Genomic DNA, 20,166 nt, shown 5'->3' with positions numbered 1-20,166 from the left:
GCACGACAAAACCTTTGGGACCCGGGTCTACCTAAAGTTGTTAATGCCGGCTTTCTAGACCGAAGTCCGCTACTTCTTAATACAGGTAGCTCCATAATTGTCCTCTCCATTCATTTGTGATGTCAAAGAACGATAGCATAACCTTGTACTGCAATATGACAGAGGTTGCTAATAAGCACACCTGGTGAAGGTATTGTATATTTGTTGTTAAATCCGGAGAAATATTTGATTGCAAATTAACGAATAATAAGTAGATAATGAGTAGAACAGTTTCTTGATTTGAATTTTGCAATTTTAAACCGATTTTATGTAAATTCTGTAATGGTGTTTTTCCAAAAAAATAAATTTAAGAATTATTGACTACTTATTTTTTAAACATATATTTGTTTAAAAAAGAAATGAAAATTTCAGTCAAGGAAGTTGAGGATTGTCGCAGGGTGCGGGCTCCACCTCCATTGGCCATTTCCTAGGTATGGGCCTGGATCAAAATACCATGTTTTCGAGTAATTCTTTTTCTTAACACATGGACTTCTTTGCCGTATAACTCACATGATTTGTGTTTAATAATGGTTTACGGGTTTGCAGGGCCGGCGACAGGGGAGGGGGAATAGGGGACAAATGCCCGGGGGCCTGGAATCACAAAAGAATAATTAAAAGCAATAATTTTACTGGAATTTAGGGGTTCGTGTCCCTGAGTTGCCCAAGGTTCCTATATATACCAATTTTAGATCTCTCTAGAAATTTTCTGGAAAACCGGGAAAATTTCTGGAAAAGTCAGGGAATTTTGAAATTCCAAATGAGTGGCCACCCTGACACGTGTGCCTAATTTTCACTTAATTGATCTCCTGGAGGCGAGCGAAATTTTAGTTGCAAAATTTGATTGCTGTTTCGGAATATAGATACTAATAAAATTATTTTAAAATAATAAATTTTTGAAAAGTAAGGAAGCTGAAGGTCAAGCAGCTGAAGATCGAGAAACGTGGAAGAAACACTTCCAGGTCCAAATCTAAAATTGAAAAAAAGAACTCTCATTAGTCCCAGGACTACCGAAAGGTAGAATACTTAATAATAATAATAATAATAATAAACTTTATTTTTACGTGCTGAGAACAGCTAAATACAGCACTCTGTCTTATTTTACATTATTTTAGCAATATAATATAGTGCAAGTGATAAAATTTTGATTACATCTTTAACGTAAATTATTAATATTAAAAACTGACAGTGTAGTGTACGTCAATTATTAAAACAAAGAAGTGTCAAAAATTAAAAGTAAAATATAAAACTACTAAGTTATATTAAAAATTCTAAAATAAAGTCATATTTTAAGATATGCATTCATTATAGCTTTTTAAAATCCTACAGATTAAAATATGTTTTCTATTATGCAATTGCAATAAAATTTTTACCCTTGTATCGTATGTTGGAACTTTAAATTAAATTTTTTTTAAATGTAGTGTGAGGTACATTGGTTGTCAAGTAACTTTTCTACAAATACAGATTCAGTCGATTTACTCCTGTCAGCCAGTCGTTCCAAATTAAAATATGTTAACCAATATCCATACGTGCTAGAATAATAGTCAAGTCCTAACTTAAAAGAAAGTATTCTAATAAAACAGTTTTGCACCATCTCAAGTTTGTTTACGAGTGTATTTGTTAGGCTGTTAAGTCACTAATGCATATTCTAGTTTCGACCTTACCAGTAATTTATGTAAGAGTACATATGTATTCGATTGACAGAAAGCAGGCCATTGATTAAACAAGTAACCAATTATTTTTCTTGCATCATTACATACATTTTGTATATGATCACCAAAGCGTAGTGACCTGTGAAATGTTACACCTAAATCCTTTATTGTGTCAACTTTCTGTATTATAGTACCTTGTATTTCGTATTGACTTACGTAGTATTGCGATTTGTTACTGTAGGTCATGCATTTAGTTTTCAGGCAATTGATACTCATACTGTTATCTTTGCTCCACATAATGATTCTTTTAAGTAATCTTGTAGCCTAACGTTGTCTTCAATATTATTTACTACTCTAAAAAGCTTAACGTCATCAGCATAAAGTAAAACATTGGAATGATTTAAGACTGTTGGTAAGTCATTAATAAAAATGGAAAAAAGTAATGGGTTCAATTTAAACAATATAATAAACGCTAAAAGCAAGGGAAAAAAAAAAACAAAATAAATTGTAGATCACCACATTGACCTGCTCTAGCCACAAAAAATCAAAACATTCACACAGGAAGGAAATAACCTTCTCAATGGGGAGCACTTTTTTACTATTTTCTTTCTGGCAGATTCGTTTTACAAAAATAATACGGAATAAAAATAAACATATATTTAAAACAAGCTTTAAAAATGCACATGTTTAAAACAAAATGTTTAAAATGTATATAAAATTCGTTCTAAACAAAACAACCCTGATTCAAATAATTATCAAAATGATAGATACACCTGAAGCTTGAAACACGTAGGACGTGTGAGGTGGTACCGCTGAGCGTATATGTGAAGTTCCTAGTCTTGCTGGTGGTGAGTTGGAGACGGTCTGTAGTTCGTCAGGAGAGTAGTACCGGGTCATATGTTGAAGAGAGCACATGCGAGGTGGAAGACTTCTCTGAAAATGGCCAAATTATGGGTGCATGATTAATTGGCGCAAGTGATCTAAGATATTCAGTATAACGCAAGGAATAGTGTCCAAGTTGAAGATGACCTACAGAACTCATGACAAAACAATATCGGTGAAGAGTGATAATACACGGAAGAGAAGCCTCACTGACATGCTTTGAGTGTAGAGGATTGTCATCAGAGACAGATGAGAAAATGTTCCTTTTTACGATGGGATGAGCGAACGAGCTCGTTGAAAGGGCAGTACTTCATACCTTTAGGCTGACTTTTGTTTGCAGAATCTTGCGGTGATTGACGGTTCAAAACTCTTTGTAAACACAGAAAGTTCTTTGAAAGAAGTGTAATGGGACATGCCCATTAGCACGAATGACCGAAGCTGATCTCCCAGTAATATCTATTAGTGAAGAGAACTCCTCTAGCGACTAGGAGTTTATCAGCATCTCCAGTGTCGGCACCGAAGCGTTAGTGCAAGCTCACATCTCCCTGCTTGTGCCGAGACATCGCTAGGTACGGAATTCATAGTGTGATCACAACCTGGCATAGTCCAACCTAGTTCTGGGAACCCGTGAATCCCAGCAGGACTACAATCCGAGCATTGCATACCTCAGTTTTAGGTGCTAAGGTACTACTTTCACTCCCGGACCTAATTGTACGTATTAGTCGCGCATTTAGGAGATCGGACAAAGCCTTATCCCCAGGTATGTTATGTTATGGTTACTACAGCCAACTCTATGGAAGAGAATTGTCAGGTTTCCCCACTGATCTGGAAAACATGGAGATGTCAGGGAATTTTAAGTACGGATTTTCAGTTTTCTGATCCCATTTGTCTTTTTGCCTTATATTTGATAGGGGATGGTTTATAAAATAATTATTTTATTTTCCAAAATTTCTCTACCTACACAGTCAGTATATACAAGTACGTGCATAGTAAGTGAGGAATCCCCAGGTCGGGGAAAAATGTAGTTACTTGGAGATCTGGAGGTCCTGGCCTTGTAAATTGTGACGTGGAAAGTCTAGTAAAGTCAGGGAATTTGTGCTCTCCAATTACGTATAAATCCTAATTATATGTTACATTTACAGCATGGAAGAGAATTGTATATGATTTCGGAAGATTAATAATACATAATATGTAAGGAGAAAAACGTTACTGGTGGAATTGGAGTCCATAATATAGTCGAGAATTAATTAGCGAAGCGATATATTATCAGAGAGTAACTCAGGAGGCTGTTTAAGCAATATTATGATATTTGCAGACTCAATTCGGTAACGAGGATCTACAACTTGAAATGAACTACAATTCCCAGACATAGTCAGCAACTGGTTAGGATTATCAAAGGATACAAAGACCATAACAAGTAGAAAGCATGAATTGAATAATGGAATAACTCTTACAAGTTAGTATATGAAGCAAGTCATCTCTAATGTCTTGCTTAAAATGGGAACTCATGCGTATGAGTGATTCAGATTAATAAGATATCATATGTACAGTTAAGTTCTGATCGGTATCCACATTATATTAAGTTACGCAGCAGATAGGGAAACGTCCAAAAAGCATATTTTCTGTGCAGAAAGCAAGGACAGTTTGCATATATTTGCTCTTCAGTATCTTTTTCAATTAATGTACGGGTGCAAGACAAGAACACTATCCCCCAAGGATGAAAGTATGCGTTACAAAGAGAAGTAGTAAATTACATCATATAAGCAGAATTGTCGTGAAGGTAAAAGGAAAGTCCAGTCGGAACAGATGTATATTAAGAATGAATTCCAAACCTGGCAAGATGACAAATACAAAAAATAAGTAGATGAAGAAAATAGAAGAGGTAACTCAGATTACAATGAAATATGTGACGCCTACCGGATAATAGGTCCTCTTGTAGTACAGGACATCCAGAGGCTAATTAATCTGATTCCATTGACACAACTTGTAAACAGGTACACCTATAAAACTGGTTTCCGTAGATAACACTACTGTACGCATACATATATCAGTCTATCAGATTTTGGGTAACAGATTAAAGATGTTATGATGAGCAGAACGCCGCCGAAAACAATCGCTTTTGGGAAGAGTACATCATGGCTCTTTCCGGTGCAAATTTTAGTATTTCGTGCATAGTTAGATAGTGTCGGAATGGCTTTGTGATGGGTCGAGCCACTGTTGTTGTTATCATTAAACGCTATGTACATTAGCCCCCTCGTCAACCCACACTACGAACTAAATCGCATCTGAGGAGGGCTTCGGTGAATTTCACCACATTGACGCTTCGGCATATGACGGGCTGTCAGAATCCATTACCACAGTGTATTATGGCCAAACGATTACATATAGCCAAATCGGCAGAGAATCGTGCAATACATAACAAATTGAGGCCGAAAATGTCCGTAAGGTCAGCGTGAATGCGTTAACACCACAGCTTATCACGAAGTGAACGAGCAAGAGCAGAAGGCTGTACTAGTGTCATCTAATTTGTGACCACTGGAAATTGATGGGACAATGGACGAAGCATGAATCTACATGAAAGTGACGGTGAAAAATCTCAGGTCAACACCTACAGAGGTATTCGTGAACAAAACCGACATAACTTGCGTGCGTCAATGTAAAGAAAGTGTTCCAAAAGGTTTTGTGATTGTTAGTATAGAAGGAAGCTCAAAATTCATAAGGCGAAAAGACAAAAATGTGAAAATCATTGCGGCTTATTACCAAGAACATGTCCTATCCCCAGATTTCACAGACAAGTTACTAATATTGTATGCAGATGACACCGTGTGGAAATGTATCAAAATAAAGGTTCAAATTACACGAGCAAAACATCATTGGCTTTCTACTGAAGCATGGTATCCATGTTAAATAGTTCAAGGAAATTCCCGCTAAGAGTCCAGAGTTCTATGTATCATTGTGCTTTTGAACTTCTCAATCAGTGCCTTTCCTCAAATCGGTTTCTCACGCTAAATGGTCTCTGGAAAGCCTGAGAACACCATACCCTCTGTGGTAAAATATACCCTAGTGCAACTGCAACAATGTCTGCTGTAGTGGAAGCTGCTACAGTGAATGACCAACATCTGTGGCCATCACATCGAGCATGATCGAAGGTGGAGAGGTAGAATGTCTTAGGTAAGCAACAATTTCAAATTGTTCCGATGGAAATGGATCAGCCTCTGTATTGAGGTGTTACCTGATAAACCGAGATTCAGCTGTTGACAGGAGATGGAAAAAAAAAAAAAAAAGGAAAGAAAGAAAGAAAAGAAAAGAAAAGTGATGACAAAAGCAAAATAACTCATAAGGCGACGCGTTAAATAAAGAGACATTACAAGGGCAAAGTTTGATAGTGTTGGTAATAGAATTTACGCTGATAATGTTATTGTGAGAAGTAGATAAATAGTGAAACTTGCAACAAAATGGAAATATTTTTTGAGGGCCACTGTTATATTATATTTAGTATGATAAATTGGAAACATATTCGAGCAGTTTTGTGCAATAAGTTGGAGAAGAAACATGTGTATTTTAATTCGAGAAACAAGACTGTTAAGAGAGTTCGGGTCCTGGAAAAGATCGGACGGATCGGAGAGTTCAGAACGTGATGCTAGATAGAAGAAGAGAAATACGTGTTTCTAGTAGTTGTTTATGGTAACCTCTTATTATTTTTTTCTGTAACGAAGTTTATGGAAGGAAAATTGTGTGTGATTACAAAAGATTAATAATGTGTTATATGTGAAGGGAATAATTTAGTTGTGGAATTCGAATCTACCATAAAATCGAAAAGTGGTTATCGAAGTGGTGGTTTATCGGAGAGTACCTTGGTAGGCTACTTTAGCAATATTGAGATATTTGCAGACCATCAGAACCAAGGATGGCGAAATTAGATCGATTTTACTGTATTGATAGATACCGTTAAACAAACTGAAAAGTAATTCTACGTCACTCATATGTGTAGATTCAGAATATGATGTCAATTTTTGGGATTCTGAAATTTATTCGTTATATGGAAGATCTTGAATAATAATATAAAAATATTTGGTAGCATTTTATTAGTGCGAAATGATCTACTTTTCGGAGTTGAAAGCTTATACAAAAATGCAGAGGAAAAGGACAGGAAGAACCTTCAAGTACAAGGGTTGGTTAAATGTAACGCACAATCTACTATAGCTCGGTAATGGTAAGCATCAGAAAATTGAAATTGTGTAGATAGAAGCACTGGTCCTTGGAAAATGTGACTATATATGACCCATTTGCTTTACTGCAGTGCAGCCATCTTTCTTTCCTGTGACATGAATGCACACTCGTGGAACTCTTGATCTCACACATGCAATAGAGTTCGTTGCTATCTCGAAACTGTTTCCCACGCGAGTGAGTCTTTAGTCATTTTCATCATATAAGTGACTTCATGAAAGCATTCTGGATAATCTTCAGAAAAACTTTGCAGAAGCTCAGTACACATGTTCTTCCTGATGTGCATTTTATCCCTTGTCTGGAGACATGGAAGCACACATTTTTCTGTATCTCAATCGTTGAATTAGCGTTAACACATATTGTATTGCCATACCTGTATGCTCCATGACCTATCTTGTAGTAATGCTTCTGTCTTTTTGGATGAGTTGCTTAGTGACTGGTTCATTTTCACCAGTTGTGAGATATAGGTATAGGTTAGGTAGTGAAGAACCAATACTTCTGCCCATAAAATTTCATTTCTCTAGTGTGTACCATTACCGAGTAACTGGATTGTACTTTACTCTTTAACCGAACTTTAAATTTAGAAATAACATCTGGTCGCTTAGTGATTTGGCATAAGTGAAATAAGCTAAGTCTGTATCCAGGAAGGTCTTCTTTTATATTACTTCGACCTTCCTGAAAGCAACTACTTTCTTGCTGCTGTTCCTTTCCCTGAATATTTATCCACATAAGATGAGAACAGCAAAATTAAAAATCTATTAAAACGCAAGTTACTTTTTTGTGTAGTTTGTAGAACCTCACACACAACCACTTTTGGGATTCTGTCCTTGAAAAGTGAATTGTAAGCGTCTAAATAGTGTAAATAATTATCTAGAAAAGAACCACTAACAACGGTAAGAAACTATGTATAAATGTTCGAACACATGTTCTTCGAACTCTACTGTGCAAATTGAGTCCTATTTATATAAAAACACTCTCTTACGTACATCTGCTTGTTGAAATAACTAACCAGAAATTCTAAAATACAAATAATTTTTATTTCTCATTAATAATAGTATAAAACATTTCAAAAAGTTTTCCACTGTGCATAAATTGAATTTGGTTCTGGTTCTTCATTCTGTTCAAAACGGTGCTTTTCTCTGAGCACGTGCAGTTTTCTCTCCGAAGCACAGACTACTGAAAAAGCAGAATGATAAACACTAAGTGATATTGCAAAAGAGTATTATAGTTTTTAATTTCCAAACATTTAATTAAAGATAGTAACACAAAGTTTCATAGAGAAGTTATTTGAACACGCAAATGTGGATAAGTAAGAAAATGTTATGTAAATTGAATTAGATTTGCGCAGTAGAGTTGGAGAAACGTATGCGTTCGAATGTTTGTACCGTTACCGGTACCGTTATAGTTTCTTACCGTTATTAGTGGTACACATTTGCATATAATTATTTATACAATTAAATGCTTACAATTCATTTGTCAAGGAAAGAAGCTCAGGAGTGAAGATGTATGACTACAACGGTATGTTGTATACTTGTATTCGAGCAATAGTTAGTTTATAAATAGGTACAAGCCAGTTCATTTTATAGAGGAAGAAAAAGAAGAAAATAATATAAGATTAATATATGTTTTAAGAGATATAATTGGAAGGTAGATACGTAACTAAGAACGACGAACTGAAGGTTGTCATAGAAACAAACAAACAAGTTATAAGATAATGTTATGTAATGTCATGGACTCGCTGTTACATTGTAAAGTGAGTTATATATTTGCGATATATATATAAATAGTTTGTTACATGACCATCTAACACTACAAAAAAAAAGTTATTAGTGTTTTATCAGATTCATAATTTTGATGATTCAAGAATATTTGCCTCAAGAATGTTCAAGAAAATAACAGTAACAATAGAGGAGTTATTTAGGAACACCCCAGAGAGGGTTGAAGTGATACATATATAAAAAAAAGAAATATTTTTTCGGGACACAAGGTTAGATAGGGCGTCTACCAATACTTGAAATACTAGAAATTAGTATCAATACTGGCAATACTGAAAATGTACATGAAAATCATTGTGTAATACTGGAGAAATTTAAAAATTCTCTTTACGACCCTTAGTCCCATCATGTGAGTGTGGATGGTGATAGGATTAACTGGCCAACCACTGAAAAACTAGCTAGTTTGAGAAAGAAAATGGATAATGTGAATAATATATTACTTTAATTTTGGTACCACTTAATCCTGAGCATGATGTTAAAAGGCTATAACAAACAACCTTGTAGCAAATATTGACAGACTGAGGTTCAATGAGGGGTCAGGCCATTCTGTCGGTCCTCTCGTTCCTAATCACATGTTGGGCAGTTTACAACTCAAAATTTCTCTCTCCACAGTGACAGTGAGTAAATGTATCATCCTATTGGAATAAATAATGTTCGCGTTAATCACTTTACATCACTGTCACAAGTTTATGAAAGATTTCACAATACCTATCAGCACTAAGAGTCTCCTCGAAGATTCGCATTTCCTTCCTAACAATCATTCTCATCCAATCGTTGCGCTAATGGTGATAGAAACACACTTTGAACGGTCTCTCCAATAACCCGAGGGTTCTCAGTATCATAATAATGACAGTTCTGTCGATTAATATTTCCGTTCATATTGAGCAAAACCTCATCAAAATAGTACAAGTTGCGAAATCAAAGTATGCGTTGCGAAGAATGCGCACAATTCCAACCGCCTGAGTTATTCTCGTTCATTCGTGGTTACGAATGTGTTTGAAGTGACAATGGCTCTCACGTTACAAAACAGAAGACTGAACTGGACCGACTAATGCCAAACTCACCTACACCATGGTGGATCGATTTGTGTGTGTTACTGGCGAACGCGTTCACAATCCTTGTTGATGTATCTGGTCGATGTCGATCTGGATCTGGTCTGATGTCGATTCTGCTGATAGGCCTGCAGGTGGTTTCCTTTTCTGGATGTTTCCCTTTGTAAGCAGTCGTTTTCCTCACTTTCTTACAACCAACAGCCACAATGTAACGTGAAATGCACGTCTCACTTGTTTCACGATCTTACAATCATTCTAGTATGTAATTGTCCATGTTGTAGCGTTTACAGTACAATCTTGGTTACTGAGGTAGGCTTGGGCACATGAGCCTTACGTAAAGTGAAAAGTTGACTTTCAGATTTTACATACTATTCACCATTTCCCTTTACAATGTCCAGTTACACATTTAATTTAAATATATAGTTATATTTTTGACTCATTTACTATTTTGATAAATAACAGTAAAAATGTATAAAGCCTGGAAATTTACTTTCAAACATTATCATGATATCAACATAAAATAAAGCACGTAAAGTACATAGCGACATGATTTAGTTAGCTATACTTCCGTCGATCGTAATAATAATACAACACTGTTATTATTATTGCTGTATTAAGGGAAACATCGGTATGAAACCAATCTTGACTAACATTAATTTCATGTTAAATAAATATGGGTGCAGTATGACGAGGAAGTAAATTGGTACACTATTAGGAAAACGCAGTATTTGATCCAGGGGTGAGTTCGTGAATAATAGAGTGGTTAGCAGATGCCTTTTGTGTAAAGTATATTATATTATTATCCTTCCATTTACTATTCGACCCAACATGCATTTGTTTGCCTGCCTTTGTGTTCCATTACATTTTTTTTTCTTCTAAACACGAGCGTATCAAAAGTCTGGGGCCATAGGCTAACTCCTTTAAAACTAAAGATGTGAAAACATGGAAAGAGAGAAAAGTTGTTGGAAACATATGGTTTTCAGTCTAAAGTAGTGGAATTTTTGCAATTATACCACTGTTTGCACTCCACTCAGGTAATGTGTTTCACATCAAATAAAAAAAACAAGCAACTTTGCCAATTCACGAGATCGTTCTCTTGAACCTTCAACATGTAAACAATACAGCATTGTTGGGAAACGGATTCGAGATGTTCTAGGTTCCCTAACACAATGTGAACATTCTGTGTCATTGTTGCGTGTTCCTGCGTTGCATTCAAACACTCTCCTAAACCGGAAACGTTGCGTTTTCATTTAACATATGACGCCTTGCCAGTCTGAAGGCCAAACGTTTGGTGCGATGGAAGACAATTCACCATTTTAGATTAAAAACCACTAATTTCTAACGAATTCCTTCTTTTTTCATCCCCCCCTCCCCCATATTTCTATTGAGTAACGGAGTTGGCCTGTGGACCAGACAATTGATACATCCGGTGTGCCCGGGTTTGGTTAAACTTGATATATGGTTTTATTTTAATTTAAGATCATTTCGGGTTAAAATGTATAAGCTTCAAAGATTGCTCTCATACATGGTATAAGGACAGCTTTCCATGATAACTTCCATTCAAATTGTTTGATTTTAATAACCGTGGTGTGCTGTATTGTGGCTTACCCATTTTGAAATAAGTATAGTTAAAACTCTGGAATTTCACGAGACATTCTACCAATCAAAGAAGGGTCCAATAATAAGATTTATATTCAAGAATTTTTCAGCATGAATTCCGTAAGATCAGTGAAATGAGACTTGGTTTCCGAAATGAGTTTTGTAATGGAAGAATAAAGATTTCGTGTTACTATTACAATGCTCCATGGAAGTGCAGTTCTTAAACGAAGATTTTTCTTGTCTGTACATATAAATAAAGAATAATTGGTTGAAAACATATTATTCTAACTGCTCAAAGATCTTTGTAGTGTTATAAAATTTCTAGAAATTTTAAACCGTCGGAGCTTTTTTTTTTTTTTTTTTTTTTTTTTAAGAAATTGAAAAATTTTGGAAAAAACGTATTGTTTGTATATCATTTCTAATTTTACGATTCATAATGTACTATTGATAGGTCATTCAGTTTCATTAATCAACTGTCTACTTTGGCCTAAAAGACATAAACGTGGGACGTTACAACATTTTTTTTTTTTTATTATTCTTTTCATATGTTCAGCAACAGTAAACATTAAAAACCTAGAATTAACTCAAGCAAAAGGAGATTGGTTAATATATATTTCATACGTGATGCCAGGTAGAAAAGTAGAAGAAGAAGTATATTTAATAGTTGTTTATGGTGACCTTATAAGTTCCATGCAAGAATATTAGTCATTCGTAATTATTTATTTGTAACATATTTAATTGTATCAGTGAAAAAATCGAACAATTACAGCATGTGTATATATAGTACTCAAATTTTGTGATAGTATTCTGGACGATTAGGTATGATAAGAAAGAAAAAGGAACTTAATTCCTAACATGTACAACTTTTCTCCGATTAGAAAACAAATAAAAGATATCAAAAGTATTGAAACCAACACAGAATAAAGATAACAGAATTCGATTCGTACGTGAAGAAGGCATTTCTTAAAAGGTTGAAATGAAATTTATCTCATGTTCTGTTGAATGTAACAAAACTTACGGAAGAGAACTATATGTGATTATGGAAGATAATAGTGTATTATAATTTGTGAAGGGAATAATCTAGTTGCGTATTGGGAATTGGGAGCCCATAATAAAGTTGAGAAATAAGAATCAAAGTGATGTTTTATCGTAGAACAGTGTGCTAAACTATTTTCATAATATTATGGTATTTCAACACTATCAATTTGGCAATGTGGATCTACAGCCGAAAATGATCTGCAGTTTCTAAGACAAAACAGCAGCCAGACATGATTACTAAAGGATTTAAAGGCCACAGCAGGTAGAAAGCACGAACTGGATTATAAAAGGATTCATGAAAAGAAACGTATTTATCGAGAAGTTAGTACAGGAGGAAGCGATCTCGAAGATCTTTCATAAAATGATGGCGTTGATGCGTATGAGTGCTACAAATGTAATAGAAAATCATATATGAGATCTAATCATTGTTCACACTGTCTATTATATCACGCAGCAAATTAAGAGGCTAACCAAATAGCATGTCTTCGCTAAAAGAAAGAAAGAAAAAAAGACATTCTGCATGTGTTTTCCCTTCAATAGATTTTTCAAGTAATGTGAGAGTGCAAGATAAGAAAAGTATTGCCTTGTACGAAAGTGTAGTATGCGTTAGAGGATTGAGGCCCCACTAGAATTACCATGGAACGAAGGGAAGATGCAATCGAAACATACAGTCGCGGCCACCGATAAACGTCCCTTACCCATGCCCTTCGTAAGAAACAGCCCCTTCCCCAAGCATAACCGCAAGTGACCACAAAAGTCTTTTCTAGACGTGCTGAGGGACAAGGTTATCACATTTTTTCTTGAAAATGTGTGGACATTATATGTTCTTTTTTTTCTAGAAAAAGCCATTGGGAAAATTGTAGTAGATACATATTGTAAAAAATACATCTGAATTGTGTAATAAAAATGATCTAAGTAAAATGTTAAATGACAACATAAGTCAAATAGGACGAAAATATGAAAACTAAACACGAATTATTTATATATTTTTTAAAATACATACTTACCTACACAATTATAAGAAAAAAGATTAAAGTGACTTATTCATCAATACCTAACTCAAATTATTATAGATAGAAACACGGATTTGTACAGAATATTCCTTTGTCAAAAAGCAAGGGTTAACAAAAGATTTTTTAAAAAGATATATTCTATAAGTGAGTGAATGAAGGGTGCAAATAGTTTTTTTTACTAAGAATAGAATATATCACAAATCTTTGAAGTTAGGAAGATAAAACTAGGGGAATAAATTCTTCATTAAAATTAACTGAAAACATGTTTCAACGAATTCGAAAATTTCACTCCTATAGAAGAAGAGAGAGGTCTGTACTAATACTCAAATTTCCAATTATTTGTTCAGAAGATGCCAAATATGAGGATTTGCTTAAGGTGTGAAATTCTGTACATACACATTTCATTAAAAATTACAGACCGCGAGTTTCAGATTTTTAAAAGTTCATTTCTTGAGAAGGGGAATTGAGGTCAATTTCTATAATATTGTAATTTTAATTTTATTAAAAAAAGATCCTCAGGCAATTAGGAACATACATTAGTGCAAAATGTCAGCAAAATTGCTAATTTGATTAGCACTCGGTTGATAAAGCCGTCAGTACCGAAACTTAAAATTATGAGAATGTTATCTGTGAATAGTATACATTTGTATTGAACTCAATGTAGTTCAATTGAGTGCAAGTGTCTTACATGAAAACGTATCATAAGGTTAGTTATGTGGGCTGAGTCTATGGTTCTCATCATTGAAGCCAATAAACTGGTGATATTAAATAAATGTTGTTTAGAATTATTTTATATTATTCCGACATGTGGTCTCCTTTCACTAAACTAACCAGGTAGCCAGGGATTGAGCCGCCTTCGACCACCTTCACCTCCCCTGAAACTAGCTTTCTTCTCTTCCGAGTACACGATCCTTCTTTTTGTTATTTGGACTTCTCTGGGAGAAGAACCACGTCATCTGATACCGCCGAAATACTTATACACGGCCGAAAAAAAAAATAGAATTTTCAATCAGCAAGAAAATACGTAGACATCAGCAACCTACAATCACTTCGAATCAAACAAAATATTGAAGATAAGTAGAGAGCTGAAACTTACCAACTGACAACTGTTGACAAAAATGGTGGTCATAAACAATAAATCGAAGCGTTGTATAAGGAACGAAGTTTTTTGGGAAAGCATTCTAAGCATTTTCACTTCTTTCTTTACGTTTTTTTTTCTTTTAATTTTCAAACCAATGCAAAAAAAAGTTTAATTGTTAGCCTCTTTATGTGTGTTGCTGCTCATTCGTGGATAAAGATATATGCCATTTTGTCTTTCTTTTCTTTTCTTTCTTTGTATATAAACTTCAAAAAAAAATTATTCACTTATTATGGCTCGCGAAAACCGGAAAACTGCAAACCTCAAGAAAAAAAGGAAAATAACCATACTACCTGCCTTAAATTGTAAAGTATAGCACCAAAAGACTGTCTCTTGCAGGAATTCGGAATAAATATTTACTCTTTTAGATGCAATGTTATCCCTTTCCATACTTTTTCTCTTTTTTTTTTTTTTTTTTTTTTTTTTATATATATATATGACATCCGAAAGAAAATAGGAACCGTTTAAAAAATGATATTCTTTGTTAGCTTATTTTTCCGTAAAGATCTTTTATGGGCAACAAATAAACATGTCACTTTATCGAAAAGTTTCGAATACCAACATAATACAAGTTGGCATCTTGGTTGAACTAAAGAATTAGTTTTTACTTTTGCTGTCCTCATATGACGATCTGGAATGAAAACCTTGAAACAGAGAGAAAAAATTACATTCTGGTTAGAAATCTGGCACCATTGACTCTTTCACAACCTCCAGTGAAGTTTGCGGTTGCTAAACCAGAGGGGGTTGAGGAAAGTGTTTCCTCTTTCAGGAAAAATGGACGTTTATCCATGGCCCCGACTTTATGTACGTATTAAAACAAAAAAGGGATTCCAAACTGGGAAGATAACAAATATGTCCAATGAGTAGATGAAAAATTATAAGAGGTAACGCAAGCTGTAATCAAAAAATGTTTGAAAGTTGACGACATAACCGGATGATAAATCCTTTTGTAATACATGATATTTTCAGGTGTTACTGATAAACTGAAAGTTCAGCTGTTGGCAGGAGATGGGAAAAAGTTTACGGATTATAATAACTAGAGTGAGAATAAAAGGAAACTAACTTGTAAGGCGAAGCATCAACCAAGGAAGCAAGACAACCCAAGAAGTCTGGTTGTATAGTAATAGCATAAACACTGATAATGTTATTACAACAAATAGATATATATTTACAACAAACTGGGGACCATAATGCTGTTGTTAATAGGAGCTGGATGATGATTCAGTATGATGAACTGAAAACATTTTTGGATAATTTTGTACAGGGAGTTGGAGATTTTTTTTTTTTTTTTTTTTTTACATTCAAGAAAATTCAGAACGGTAAAAAGAAAGAAAATTTTAAAAAATAAAATATAGCGATTTCTGATAATGCTTAGTTGGCAAAGGGTTAGAATGATATTGGAATTTTAGAATGAAATGAAGCAAAACGGAATTCACGAATATGTACATCATATGTAATATCAGGTAGTAGTAGAAAAAAGACATATATGTAGCACTTAATGTTTAGGGTAGCTTCACGTTAAATTATTGTAACCAAATTTATGAAAGAAAATTTGAATACGGATGATTAATAATACATGTAAAGGAAATAATCTAGTTTTGTATTGGGATAAGGGGATAAATTCAGAAAAATGGGATAAGGTGTGTGGTAAAGAGCCTTGAGTGAATGTAGGAGTAAAATCAGTGGTTCATGGTTGGACACTCACTCACCTCGTTCTATCATTTGATTGTCACATTAAATGATGCTTGAAATGTTATCAGTAAATAATATTAGATATTTGAATGTCACCCATTGTCTAAGGCTTAAAAAAAAAATAAACTTTTTTTTTTTCATTTCAGCTGGAAGGAGTTGAACCAAAGTAGTGATAGTAGAAGTTCATCTGGAAATGGAAAACGTAGACGATATTCCTGTTGTCTATGCAGTCGGACATTTTCGAAGAACTGTTACCTGAAAGCTCATATTAAGAACCACGAAACAGGTGATTCATTGACGTGTTTAAAATGTGGTAAATCTTTCCAGACAATTTTCCAGTTGAACGGTCATAAAGCTGTGCACGGAAGCACTGGCCAATATCCGTGTGACCTGTGCGAGAAAACTTTCTCAAATAAATTTTATCTCAGTGATCACAAGAAATTTCATGGGGAAGACAAACCATTTGGCTGTACACTGTGTGACAAGAGATTTGTGTGGCGCAAAAACTTTAGTCAACACTGGAAAAGTCACATGCGCTCGGAGACAGAGCAATCTGAAGTCCTGTTCGCATGTAAAATTTGTAATAAGACATTTGTCAAGAAATACAGTTTGAAGAGGCATCTTCTTGATCACACAATGATAGATTGCGTATTCACTTGTGAACAGTGTGGGAAAACATATTCTAATGAAGACACTCTTAAAAAACATGAGAAAATCCACACGGGAAATTACAGTTGTGAACTTTGTGGGAAAGTTTTTTCAGGAAAAAGTCATCTCCAAAGGCATGTCCGAATTCATACAGGAGAAACTCCATTTCATTGTAGTTACTGCCCGAAATCTTTCTCAGACAGAAGTCACCTGGTACGTCATGAGAGAATTCACACGAACGAAAGTGAAAGTTATTCTTGTGATCAATGTGGTAAATCATTTGCGCAAAGAAATTATTTTGTTCGGCATTCGCGAATACATAACCAATGTTCCTTTCCCCTGTGATTATTGCGAGAAATCTTATTGTGAACGGCTCATGCTGGTTCGGCATCTAAGGATACATACACGGGCGTAGTCGCCGGATATACTATGACATAAGCAGTCAACACCAAAGTAAATATCATTTACAGTACCGACCTATATCTGTTCCTGTAACGATGATCAGTTTTACACTTAACCTCTCAGTTTTGCTCTGTCATATAAATGGAATTCTACCCTGCAGACAGAAGAGAGAGTACACAAATGGAAACCATCACACTCAGAAATAAGAAATTGTTCCATAACAAGTGATGTGAGGGTATGACGTGCAGATGTGCACTGAGAGCAGAAGAAATACTCCCAGCATCTTGGGCGGTCTTTCCAGCCACATGTAGTATTAGTTGGTGAAAGTCAAAGGAGTATATGTTGTGGATCAGACATTTCCTGCACAAGCCGTAGGGGTCTTTTAAAATGTTTCAAGGTGTTGATGCTCAGTACCCAGAAGCAGTAGCTAGTGTTTTGCTAGTTATGCAGAGAGGATTTTACAACATGGAAATACAATTCGATCGCATGAACCAAAGAGCTGAGCTTTGCTTCTTAACTATTCCATGGAATATATACGTGTCACGGGTAGCAAGAGATTCACTACAGTATCTAACTTAATAAACCACATGAGATTTTACTCCATGATTATCTACTGGTACGGGGGATTTCCATTGTGGCAAAAGAGAGTGCTTTCGTCTTTTCAATGACAGTTATTATGAAAAGACACTTACTTAGGATCTATTCAGCAGGTACTTTGTCCCCACCCACGTCGTTGATTTGCACACCAAATAAAAATTAGTCATACGCTTTCTAAACCCACGGGAAGATTTTGTCATGATATAGCCAAAGAAAATACTACAACAACTTTGTATCATTACTGCATGCAATGTCACTTATTCCTCATTCTACAGATCAGTTCATTGTGGAAAACTTGGATATAATGCATCCTCTTCTATACAAAAACCCTTGAGTTTGGGTCTCGATCTGAAATGAACAAGAGTTATAAGCTGGTCGATCAATGTGGAAACAAATTACAGCTAAAACCATAATTGACCTTTTCATTCCCAATGAGCCTATTTTCAATGAACTAACAAACATTGACTAGAGCAGTGGTGAAGACTATACAAAAATTGTTTATTGATTGTATTTCGTGTTCACGGTAAAGAGTAAAGTACAAAATACTTTCATTCGCTGCCGAAAATGTTATAAAAACTTATGAAATTCGTATGTGTATTTAAATTTGTATTAGGAGGACCTAGGCGCAGATGGGAAGACAATATTAAGAAGGGTCTCGCAGAAATAGGAATGCAAATTAGAAGCTGTTTCCAATTGGCTACTGATAGAAGTCAGTGCAGAGCTTTTGTGGACGCAGTGTTAAACCTCTTGGTTCCATAGGACATAAAGTTTGTATTTAAATTTGTATAGCAGTTCGCTACACAAAATCTAAAACACGGATTTTCATGTATACATAATAAACATTTGATTTCAAGGCCAGGAAAACCATTGCATTCATAAAATTGTACATATGTACAACACACAGTGATTCAACAAGTAACCCAAATATAAATTTCTGAATACCTCCAGTAGCAAAACTCCCGTGAATAAAGCTCAGTGGTAGAGTGTTCACCTCTGGTGCTAGGGGTCTCGGGTTCAAACCCTGCTCCCGCCAAGTGAACTTTGTGGTGGACAAACACCGTGTGCGTGGGTTTTCTCGGGGTTCTCCCGTTTCCTCCCACTTTCTTCATTCCATTATTTCATTCATTACTCATTATCACCGTCTCCTTTAGCCTAACCGGCATAACCGTGGGACGTAAAACTCAAAATTTCATTTTTTTCCCCGTGAATAAAGCTGTTAGTACTTAAAAAAAAAGGCTATCTTTCAGCAATTTCAGCTAGATGTCTCAATAAAATATCCCGCAACGATACTAGTTGTTTAAAGGTATTGGGAATGATGTAGCATGGTAGCAAACAGCGAATCTGTTTTAATCTTTTTTTTTTTAATTTGGAATTAAAAAAAATAGGTTAAATATGAAGATACTTAAAGGTGGAAAGTCCGAGACAGTCAGGAAATTGTGAAAAAAAATAAGGAGTTAAAATTGTATTAGAGTGATGATCCAGTAGTAAAAAATAGTTTGTTTTCATTTTTCCGTCGGTAATAAAATTCTGAATACCCCTTCCGGGCAAAACCTGTAATTGTGCAGTAGAAATGAAAGTATGGTAATGGAGTTATGTATGAGAAGAGAGTTATGTATATTTCATGTTATAAAGTCTACTAACATTGCGCGCTGTTAGTAAGGAGGAATTGGTCTTCAGTGTTTAATCTTGACCATTTCAAATTTCTCCCCTAAAGAAAATTCGAAAAATATTGTTTTCGTAAACATTGTTCATATTTTTGAGCCAAGAATTGAGTTACTGTCGATTATATTTAATTTGTATCAATATGTATATGTTTAATACTGGTTCCAGTATTAGTAGTATAGATATACAATTATTAAAACCTTGTGTTTTGTTTATATTCCTATATTTATAAAAAAAATTTAAATGGAAGCGAGTAATAAATCCATTCGTATTAATATTCTGAAAAAGTATATGCTTACAGTTGATCAAAGGAAATAGTTTTGTATACTCGCGTCCTCCTTAGCATAGTGATGAAAGTAGTTCTAAAAATACAAGTAGGTTGTAGAAATTTCCTTCGCGCCTAGCTGCTATGGTATCTAGTGATGTCGTAAAAATACAGATAATCTGTAGTATAGATTTCAATGCATTGAACAGGGAATTATTAGTCCTTTTTTTTTTTTTTTTTTTTTTAACCTAGTAATATAAGCAACCTACGCAAGTTCTCAGATGCTATGAAAATGATATGATTAACCCTCAAATGGTCGTCTGTTCCATCAAATTTCCCGTATCTTCCGACTCAACCAGTTAGTACTAATGTTCCAGTGAGAAAAGATGTTTATGAGGGAATGAATTCTCCGTTAGTAAATCAACATCGAGATCCTTTGTTAGATCAAAAGTTGTTGTCTAACTAGACGCTTGTGTACCGGACAAGTT

General features: G+C 34.8%; 1 protein-coding gene across 2 annotated transcripts in view; it reads left to right on the top strand.

The window, feature by feature from the left end:
* LOC145678469 (uncharacterized) overlaps positions 1-19,883 on the top strand; it is a 41,041-nt gene extending 21,158 nt beyond the window's left edge. For both annotated transcript variants that reach the window (XM_081748636.1, XM_081748637.1), the window contains exon 3: positions 16,251-19,883. In XM_081748636.1, the coding sequence (XP_081604762.1) occupies positions 16,251-17,097 (847 nt within the window). In that variant the 3' untranslated portion in view covers positions 17,098-19,883. The remainder of the gene's footprint in view (positions 1-16,250) is intronic.
* Positions 19,884-20,166: the final 283 nt, after the last annotated feature.

This window comes from Thermobia domestica, chromosome 2 (genome assembly GCF_964235325.1).
Source record: "Thermobia domestica chromosome 2, izTheDome1.hap1.1, whole genome shotgun sequence".
NCBI lineage: Eukaryota > Metazoa > Arthropoda > Insecta > Zygentoma > Lepismatidae > Thermobia > Thermobia domestica.
The sequence above is the reverse complement of the archived record's forward strand: the minus strand, read 5'-3'. Positions and strand labels throughout refer to the sequence as shown.